Source organism: Mustela nigripes, chromosome 12, assembly GCF_022355385.1.
Source record: "Mustela nigripes isolate SB6536 chromosome 12, MUSNIG.SB6536, whole genome shotgun sequence".
Lineage (NCBI taxonomy): Eukaryota > Metazoa > Chordata > Mammalia > Carnivora > Mustelidae > Mustela > Mustela nigripes.
Genome location: NC_081568.1, coordinates 624,076 through 634,007, shown reverse-complemented (window position 1 = coordinate 634,007; position 9,932 = coordinate 624,076). Strand labels below are relative to the sequence as shown.

General features: G+C 65.3%; 1 protein-coding gene across 1 annotated transcript in view; it reads left to right on the top strand.

The window, feature by feature from the left end:
* The first annotated feature begins 9,633 nt into the window (after nt 1–9,633).
* The window catches only part of SLC12A7 (solute carrier family 12 member 7), a 67,808-nt gene continuing 67,509 nt past the window's right edge, over nt 9,634–9,932 (top strand). The window contains exon 1 of the mRNA XM_059416818.1: nt 9,634–9,842. Coding sequence (XP_059272801.1) covers nt 9,653–9,842 — 190 coding nt within the window. The 5' untranslated portion in view covers nt 9,634–9,652. The remainder of the gene's footprint in view (nt 9,843–9,932) is intronic.

Below are 9,932 nucleotides of genomic sequence, written 5' to 3'. Positions count from 1 at the left end.
TCTCACAACCAGCCCTCCTGGGAAGAGATTGGGGGTGCTGCAATGGACCGGACAGGGTCCCCGCGGAGGGAAGGCTCAGGCATCGGGCCCTGGGGAGACAGGGAGGGAAAGCAGGGGCTGAGGCAGGAGAGGGTGGGCTCCGGGAGCTCCTGCAGGGGTGAAGCCCCCTGTCTGCGGCCCACGGGCTCCCCCTCGCCCCGCTCTGGTCCCTTTCCACTCCCAGGCTCTCTGGGACGGGCCCGGCACCTGGGGAGGCTGCATGGGGTGACGGGCCCGTCCCTGACGGGCCCACTTTCTGCATGGGGTGCCTCTCTCTGTCCACGTAGGGGCTCTGAGGGCCCCTGCCGTTCCCTCCCATGCCGGTGCCACGGTGGGTGCTGGAGGCAGGGCGGGGCGGGTGGACCACAGGCAGCGATATGTTGCAGACTCCCCGAAATGGGACGGGGAGGGGGCCTCGAGCAGCTGCTGTGGGGACGGCCGGTGGGGACTGATGGCACGGGAGGGAGCCTGTGTTCACTGCCTCCCCCAGGACGTCACAGAGACAGGGCAGAACCCAGGGCCTACAGACCTGGAAGGGCCTGGTCAGGTCCTTCTCCAGAACAGGGCGGCGGCCCATGCTTCCAGGGTTTGTCCCCACTCATCCCAGGGTGGCTTCCGCGTGTCCTGGGAGAGGGCGCTGGCCCTGCACAGGCTGTGCGTCTTCGAGAGACCCCCGCGCCCTCCAGAGCCACGTGTCAGGGGCTGCAGAGAAGGCCCCGGAGGGCGACCAAGTGTAGGGAGCTGCTACCGAACCTTGTCCTCCGCCGTCCGAAGCCCCCGGAGACGGGAGGGGTGGTCGGCGGACAGGGGAGCCCGGAGCTGAGCACACACCCAGGGCCCTTCTCAGGAAGCAGGTCAGCCAGGGCGGCCCCTGAGGGTGGGCCGGCGGGGGGCGGTGGGAGGGGGTCTGGGCACAAGTCACTGCGAGGCAGCCGGCCCTCAGCCTGTCCCTCCTGCTTCCAACACGGCATGAGCCACTGATCGAGGGCCAGAAGACAGACACCACCTCCTTTGCACATGTGGCCTTGGCCATCAGGGACATTCCTGTGACCTCTCCGTCCGCCTTCCGGGTACGCTCCTGTGCCTCGGGGCTCATGTCCAAGACCAGCCAGGCCTGCTGCAAGAGCCCTGCGGTGGGGGCTGCCCTGGCCTCCCCAGCCTGGGGGAGGGGGCCACGGGGGGGCGCAGCGTCCACAGCCGGTGGCGCCTGAAGGTGCTGGCTCCCCGTGCCTGTCTGACCCTTCTGCTCCGCCCTCCGCTCCCAGGGGTCACAGTTCCTTCTGAGGATCCTTGCATTCTGGAATATTCCACCTTAAGGAAGGTGTCCCGAGCTCCAGAGAGCATCCACAGCCTCCCACAAAGTCTGAGCTTGAAGGGAGTCAGATCCCTTGGGACAGAGGGGACGGAGGGCAGTGACCCGCTGGTGGGACACGGTGTGTGCCATGGACGCAGGTTCCTCAGTAACAAACGTGCAGATGGGGAGGCTGGGAACCCCCCCCCCCCAGGCCCGGGTCCACCCCGGGCTGGTGGGACAAGGCTCAGGCCAACTGCTGTCCCCCCGGCCTGGAGACCAGGAGACCAGGAGACCAGGGCTGAGGCCTTGGACCGAAGACACTGAGCGAAGCCCGGAGGAAGGAAGGCTGCAGGCAGGACCGTCCGGGGAAGGCCGGGTGTGGGGGCTTGGGTGCGGGCAGAGTCAGGAGCCTGCGGGTGGCGGAGGTGCGCCCGGGTCAGGGGGGAGGGAGCGCACGCTAGCCCAGACCAAGTACCCAGTGGGCGGCCCCGCTGGTCGGGGGCCGGGCATCAGTAGGTCCTGGGGATGGGCATGAAGGCCCCGCAAATGCCGACGGCCGACCGTCCCGGCAGAAGGACCCCCACAGCGCTCCCCGGAGGCTGGGGCACCTCCAGTGCGGCGCCCACTGTGCAGGGCCCTGGGGACGGCGTCCGCTGTGTGCCTACCCCGCCTGTGGCACGGGTAACTCAGCCCCCCCAGACCCGTGCAGAGCCGGCTGGGAGCAGGAGGGGCCTGTGCCCCGTCTCTCCTCGGCTCCCCGCCGCCCTCCCTGCGCAATCCCCGGCGCTGGTCTTGCCCCCGGCCTCTTCCACGTTGGAGTAGACCCACCCAAAGACCCCGCTGTGGCCCAGTGATCTCCGTCAAGACCCCTCCCCAAACAGCCTGTGGACTGGGGGAGCAGCTGCTGGGCGGTGATGCCTGTGAGACAGGTTTCTCGCCGCCAGTTAATCTGCAGCTCCGACTCACTCCACGGAAGACCTGTGATCCCATTGGGCACTGCTGCCTCCCCAGGGTGAGGGCAGCGACCGCACCCAGCACCCGCGGCTCCCGGACCTGCTCAGAGCCGCTGGAGGGACGCCCGGGGCTCTGGGTCCCGCCCACTGGCAAGACCCCCTGCTTGGGGCTGAGATGTCTCGAGCGCCCGGTGCTCGTGCCCGACTACTCCGACCTCGCAGACGCCCCAGCACGTGCAGCGTGACGGTTCCCACGGCTGCCGTGCCTGCGTGGGAGCTCTCCGTCGGGCGACTGTGGGCCAGTGCACATGTTCTGGTCTCCTGGGTGTCCTTCCAAGTTCCCGGGGGGCCCCTCATGTCCCGGGCCCAAGCCCTCCATCCCCTCTTGGGAGCAAGAGTTCTCACAAGCCCTCAGATGATGCCAGGTAACCTAATACCCGTCCTGAGACGGGGACCCCTGCCCTACCAACCAAGGGGACTGCACCAGCCCCAGGTCCCTGCCCTTGGACTGGCCGCGGTGTGGGGTGGGGCGCGCTGGGCTTGTCTGGTTCTGCCTGGGCTGCGGCAGGCGGGGATATGGCCCATCCTCCCCACCAGACCGGCCGGCCGACCTGCGAGGGTTTGGCTTCTCGGGTGGATGGCCCTCTGTCAGGCGACCCTCCCGCACTGGGGGCTCCTCTCAGCCCCCGCTCTCCGGCAAGAACTGAATGCGTTTGCCTCTGTCACCACGTAAGGAGCGTCTGTCGTCCGCTTCCTGCGGGGCTCGGCCAAGATGTCCCGCAGGACCTTCTGCCCAGGCGGCTTTGCAGAGCTACCGTCTGGGCCCCCGAATTCGCCGAGATGCCCTGGCGGCCAGGCCGGAGGCTGGTGAGTGCTGACCACCACCACGTCGCGTCTGCCAGGGGCCAGGAGGGGGTTGGCAGCTTCTAGATCCCTCTCTGTTCCCAGGCGGACTGGAGGTGACGGACAGGTGTGCGCGGGATGCAGCAGACCAGGGCAAGAAGGCGAGAAGAGGCCCCTTGTCCTGAACACGACGCGGCCTCCGCTCAGCGTCTGCGGCTGGACGGGGGAAGGACTCCTTCAAGTTGAAAAACTGCAAACAAGAAGTCACCTTCGCAAAACGTCATCGGTCGGCTCACCAGGTCCCACGGGTTCATCCCGGGGAGCTGACCCCTCCTCAGAGGGCTGGGCGGGCCTCTCAGCCCCAGCTGCCGCACCCCTGTCCGTCCGTCCATCCCTGTTTTCAGGCTGGGTGCCAGCCCACCCCTGAAGCCAGCAAGGCCAGAGCCCTGGGCTGACGCAGGGGAGAGAGAGCCGGGCTCTGTAGAGGGGCGGCGGGAGGGCGAGTGCCGGCCACGTGCGGCCCCCCAGGCCCTACAGGGGAAGCCAGAACCTCCGTGGGCCCGGGTGCTCGACCCTGGGCGGGACATGGGGCTCCTGCCGGTCTCGGCTCCGGGAGGGGCCCTGGGGTCGGGGTGGGAGGCGGGTGGCAGGGCTTATGGGGCCACTGAGGCCCTGTGGCGGGGTCCGGACATTCTGTGGGAGCTGCCCTGCCTGGGGCCTCTCGTGGGGGGATAGGTACAGAGTTTGCTGTGCCCCCGTCGGTGTTAGGGCTGAATGGAGGGGGCACGAGGTAGAGAACCTGCCACCTGCCTGAGGCCACCAATGGCGCCTTTCTTCAGGGGCTGGACCACGCTCGTGGCTGCATGGAGGCTGGTGCCCCCAATTCCTCCCCACCTGGGAGGAGGGGAGACAGCATCCCAGGGGCTCGGCATGCACGCCCAGGGCTCTGAGGGCCGCCGGAGGCCCTGCTGGTCCCCTGGAAGGTGGACTGACCCCTCCAGCCAGACCCTACCTGGGCAGGGTCTCTTGGCCGCCACGCCCATCCCTGCCGTTTCTCCTGGTTTGGGCGACCCCAGCCACTCCCGAGCCTTCCTCCAGGCCCCGGGGCCGCGGGCTCACAGTGCCATTTGGGGTCCTTGGACAAAAGCAAGAGGACAGAAAACCTCAGCCAGCAGCTGTGGCCCATACTCTGCCTGTGGCCTCCCTCGGTGTGTGCGTGCGGAGCGGACCCCTCCCCACAGACAGGAGGGAGAACTGTGGCCGCAGGTGGCTGCCCCGGGCTGATGCGCTCGTCGCCCAAACAACCGCCAGCAAGCCCAGGACCACACGAGGTGCTTTTCCTAAGGGAGACGAACCAGAGGGACTGCACGGGTCCATGGCGAGGGGCTCCAAGCCCTCGAGGACAAAGCAAGCAGCAGAGCCAAGGCCCCATCCCAGGCTGAGGAGAACAAACCCCTCCCAGTCGGGCTCTGAGGTCAGACGGTCGGGACAAGCCTGCTCCGTGCCGACCGGCTGGGAACGGGCGAGGTACCCACCCCCCATGCCTCAGTCTCCCCGTCTGCGAATCAAGACGTTCCGTGAGAGCGGCACAGTGTGCGGCAAGCTCCTGTCCGGCCAGACTGCTGAGTGGGGCTCCTGATCGACGGCATCGACCCAGTGCCAACACCGGGAAGTGGCCAACGGCGGGTGTGGACGACGAGCCGCCTCCTAGAACGGGGGCGGGGGGCCCAAGCTGTGAAGGGAGACCAGCACTCGGGGAAACTGGCCCCTCTCGGGAGATCAAACAGACGTGGAGTCCGCGGGCTCCGTTCCGAGGCGTCCGCCAGCAGAGACGGACCCGGTAAAGGGCCCCTGGACGCTGGTTTGAGAGCCACACGGACAAGGACGAGACTGGGGCCTGCGGGTAGGAAAGGCACGAGGTGCCGTCTCGGGGCGTCTGGGCTTTCCGAGCGAGGGATCCTCTGAGACTATCTCAGAGTCTGCAGTGACCTGCCCGACCTGCCCCACAGCAGCAGACCACCGCGGAGTGAGCCCAAACGAGGGCGGGGCTGCGTCCCGCTGCGCCGGCGCGGGGTGGGGGGCCCGCAGGCTGGGGGCCCACAGCCGCCACACACACCCCGCGCGGTGCTGTCCACGGCCCTGCTTCTGTCCACCGCACTGCACCATCCCAGCCCCCGGGGCCAGCTGCCGTGTCTGCAGCCCGTCCCTGCGTCTTCCCCGGCACACCCCCTCCGCACGGACCCTCCCGTGTGCCTGGCTCCTCACCTCTCTCCCTCTCCTCGTCTAGACCAGACTCCGTGAGGGTTTAATCTACCTCGGCACACAATTCACGTGAGACATGCAGAAGCTAAGGCAGTAGCCATGAGCCGGCAGCCGTTCCGACACTTGCCAGACCAAATAATAGTGAGAATTCGCACTCACTGACAGCCGACCCTTCCAAAAGGAGAGCTGCCGACACTTCCCCACGCCCCCGCCGTCCGTCCCCCACCCCTCCCCTCCCGTATTATAAAGTGTTAGTGTTCAATATATACAAAGAATTTATCAACATCCCAAAAAACAAATAATCTGGTTAAAAATGGTCAGACCAGAGACATTTCTCCAAAGAAGACATCCAGATGACCGACAAGCAGACGCATGGAAAGATGTTCCTCATCTCTCATTGTCAGGGAAATGCAGATCAACACCACAGTGAGGGGCGCCTGGGGGGCTCCATCGGCGAAGCGTCTGCCTTCGAAGCGTCTGCCTTCGGCTCAGTCGTGATCTCAGGGTCCTGGGATCGAGCCCCGCATCGGGCTCTCTGCTCAGCGGGGAATCTGCTTCCCCCTCCGCCTCTGTCTGTCCCTCTCTCTATCTCTGACAAATAAATAAATAAAATCTAAAAAAAAAAAAATAAAATACCATCTCACACCAGTCAGAATGGCTAAAACTAACCAGTCAGGAAAGGACAGACGCTGGCGAGGATGCGGAGAAAGGGGAGCCTCCTGCACTGGTGGTGGGAATGCACGCTGGTGCGGCCGCTCTGGGAAACAGCACGGAGGTTCCTCATAAAGTTGAAACTAGCGCTACCCTACGACCAGCAATTCCACACCCACTATTCACCCAAAGACACAAAAACATTAGTTTGAAGGAATGCACATGCCCCGATGTTTACAGCCACATTTTCGACAGTAGCCAAGATGCGGAAGGAGCCGCAGTCCCATCGACGTGAACGGACGAAGATGCGGTCTGGACGCGACGCGATATTCCACAAGAGAAGTGTTGCCGCTGCAACGACCCGGGCACAGGCAGGGGCCACTGTGCTCCGCAATCAGTCCGTCCGAGGAAGACAAGGGCCATGGGAGCCCACCACCCAGACCGGCCGCGCAGATGCTGCTGTGGAGCTTTAGGCACAGCCTCACGCCCCGCTGGGCAGCTTCCGGCCGCACGTGGCTGCCCACATCTCAGTCCCGCCAGGGCCCAAGCTGACCCGAGGCGCCGGCACAGCCCGGCTCAGCACAGGCGGAGAGGCGTCTGGCCGTCGTGCGCGCCTGGCTCCGGGAAGAGGCGGAGAGGCCGCTGGGGCCCTGCCTCCCCCTCTCTGTCTGCCCCCACCTCTGTCTCTGCTCCGTGTCCTCCTAGCCGTGGCCCTCCCCTCCGTGACCAACCAAGTGGCCGGTGCCGCGGGGGGGCCGGGCCGGGGCAGACAGCGCGCCGTCCCGCTGTGCTGTTGGGCAGGACCACAGAACTCTGCCCAGAAATGGTGAGTCTGACGGTTTGCCCGAGACCTCAACCAACAGTCAACCCACCAAATAAACACACGCACGCACATGGAAACACACACGGACGGACGTGGAGATACACACACACGTTACACACTCACACAGAGACAGACACATGCACACATACGTGCGCGCACACACATACACACACACGCACATCAATGTGAAACTTACAGACTGTGAACGCTTTATTAGCCGAAGACATTAAGATCAGAGACTCGGTAGAAGATGGTGATTTTGAGAAAGTCCCCAGAAGAGGCTGCCCGTCAGGGCGAGGCCAGGGCTGTCTGGGGGGGACTCCCCTAGTGGCCGCGCGGGCACGGGAAGACCCGTGTCAGGGGCTGAGAACCCAGCAGCAGGAGCCTCGGCCGCAGCTCTGCTCCGGGCTGTCCTTCAGGCCCGTCCGCTGCTACCGCAGGGTCTCGTGGGGACAGACTGGAGCTTCGGGCCCTCCCCCTGCTCTGTGAACCCCGGGGGCCTCTGACGACCGAGGGCCACCAGTGCTGTTGGTCCCAGCCCTGCCCCAGCGGAGGGGAGCAAGAGACCCTGTTCCACACCGCTGGCTGGCACCCTGCCTCGCCGGGAGGCTCCGGGCTGCTCCTGTCTCAGCTCAGACCGAACAGGCGGCTCCAGCCATGTGGTCCGGGAATGTCCAGAAAATTCCAAGGCAAGACCAAAACCAGGGAGAGAAAGCAGAGCAGGCGGAGCAAGGATGGACACGACTGGTGATTTCCAGGCGGGCAGGTTCCCCGCGGAACTCAGGGGCTGGACTGAGAGCCGGCCGGACGGCAGAACGGGGCTCTGCCCCGCGCCAGGCTCCAAGCACCTGCGTCCTCGCTGTGTGCTCTGGTTTTACACACCAGCAGAGTCGCCAGATCCCTTACAACAGCAGTGAGACGGGAGCACGTGCACACGAAGTCCACCAACAACCTGTCTGCGGCCTGGGTCGAAGCGGCACCGTGAGCTGCCGGCTCTCAGCAGAGCTCTGTACTGGTCCGGGCCCTTCCAAGAAAAGGCTAAATGCACGGGTGGGGGAACCTTCCCAAAATAACTCACATGTCATCCTGGGCAAACACGCACTGGGCGGAAGGGCAGAGAAAGCACTGTATGTGAATGGGCAGGGGAGATGCAGGGCCGCCGTCCCCATCCGTCCTGGAGAGCGCCCCGGGCCTGGACGGCCTCCAGAGCCCCCAGAAGAACCCAAGGAGGCTGTCCAGGAGCGAGATGGGGGCTGCCAGGTGCCCAGGTGTGCGTGAGCGCTTGGTCCCTGGCTGTTCCCTCTGCGCTGTGGGAGTGGGGGTGGGGTACGCAAGGGGCGTGCCGTGCCGAAAGGAGTCCTCAGCATCCGGCACCCTGGGTCTTCCTTTCCTCCTGTGCTCCAGGAGGCCTAATGCCCCACCTCTCGTGCTTCCTCATCAACAGAGCCCCCACACGTCAGCAGGCACATTTCCCAGCCTTCTTCATGGGCCCGCATGGCCATGTGACTAAGTTCTGGCTAATGGGTCAAGCGAAAGTATTGTGTGTGGCTTCTGGGCTGCACTCTTGAAAGTGGGGCCTAACTGCCTTTCTCCGGTCTCCTCTCTCTACGGCCAGAGTGTGACTGTGATGGCTGGACCAGGAGCAGCCCTCAGGCACCATGAGGCAAATGAGTAGAAAGTCACACAGCTGATTACTGACCTTCTTGAAGTCATTGCTCAAAGATCATCTTCTCCTGGGAGCACCCTAGACACCCCACTCACAGTTTCTCCTCGGTAAACCCCTTCTTTGTCTGCTTCGCCCTCACAGCTCTTGTCTCTCGCTCTTCCCAGAATGCATGCTTCATGGAGGCAGGGCTTTCTGTCTTCTCGGATACCGGCAGGGTCTGGCGTAGCTACGCACTAGTAAATATTTGTTGAGCAAGTGAATGTGCAAAAATGTTGAATATTGTAAAGTGCTTGCTACACCGAAATCATGAAGGAGTAGCAATATTAACACAAAGCTAGCCTGGGGCTGGGACTTGTGTTGTAGTGCCCATAGACAGAGTAGGCTAGTTCTTGGCCACATTTCCTGTCTGGCACGTCGTTCCCGGACCTCCTGGTCTCACCCACTCCTTCCCGACCGCTCCTCCATCCGGTAGAAGTCTGAGGCCAGCTGCCTGACCTCTGGGGCCAACTGCTGAACACCTAACGGTCAAGAGGCCAGAGTCGGGGGAATGGGAACATGCCCGGCAGAGGGTGCGTATAGCCCAGACCCCATGGTCCAGGAGGCCGCTGCCCTCACTCACTCCCTGAAACTCTGGCACCTGCCTCCTTGTAACGGGTCCCTGGCTGCCGTTCTGCCGCTGGGGGTGGTCACTGTCCCAGACCAGAGAGGTCTCCAGCATCTGCTGGCATGGTGTCCCAGGCCCCGGTACTGACCCCGGCTGCCTGGGTTGGGGGAGGGGTGTCTCCAAGGTCTTAGAGCGAGGCCCCCAAGACCCTGCTCTTCTGAAGGGACACTCTGGCCTGGAGAGGGAGGCTTCCTGCCTCACGGAGGGAATGTGCCCCATTCCCCAGTGACTGACCCCAACCGCTCTCCTAGTGGTCCCCGCCGGCTCCCCTTCTCTCGCGCGCCTTGGCCCCTCCGTGCTTGACGCCGCCGGGTCCCAGGGGCAGGCTCGTCCCCCGCCGCTGGCCCCGCCCCGGCCCCGGCCCCGGCCCCGGCCCCGCCCCTGCCCGCCCAGCCCGAGCCTTGCAGCTCTGCTGGCGCCCGGGAACCTGGCGGCTGGGGCTGGCGCTCGGGCCACCATGTCCCAGCGCTTCGTGGTGACCCCCGCGGCGAGCGGGGCGGGGGACGCGGGGCCCATCACCGAGGGCGGCGGCAGCCAGTACCCCGGCCCCGGCCGAGCCCCGGGCCCCGACCCCGCGGGCGCCCCCGAGACGCCGAGGGTGGACGCGCTGCCCATCCTGCGCTACTGCCGCGAGCCGAGCCGTTACGGTAGGTGCGGGCCACGCGGGGCGCCCATCGAGGGCGCGCGGCCTCCCCGTCGGTGCGGCGGAGCGGGGCGGGCGCGCAGGGGCGTTGGTG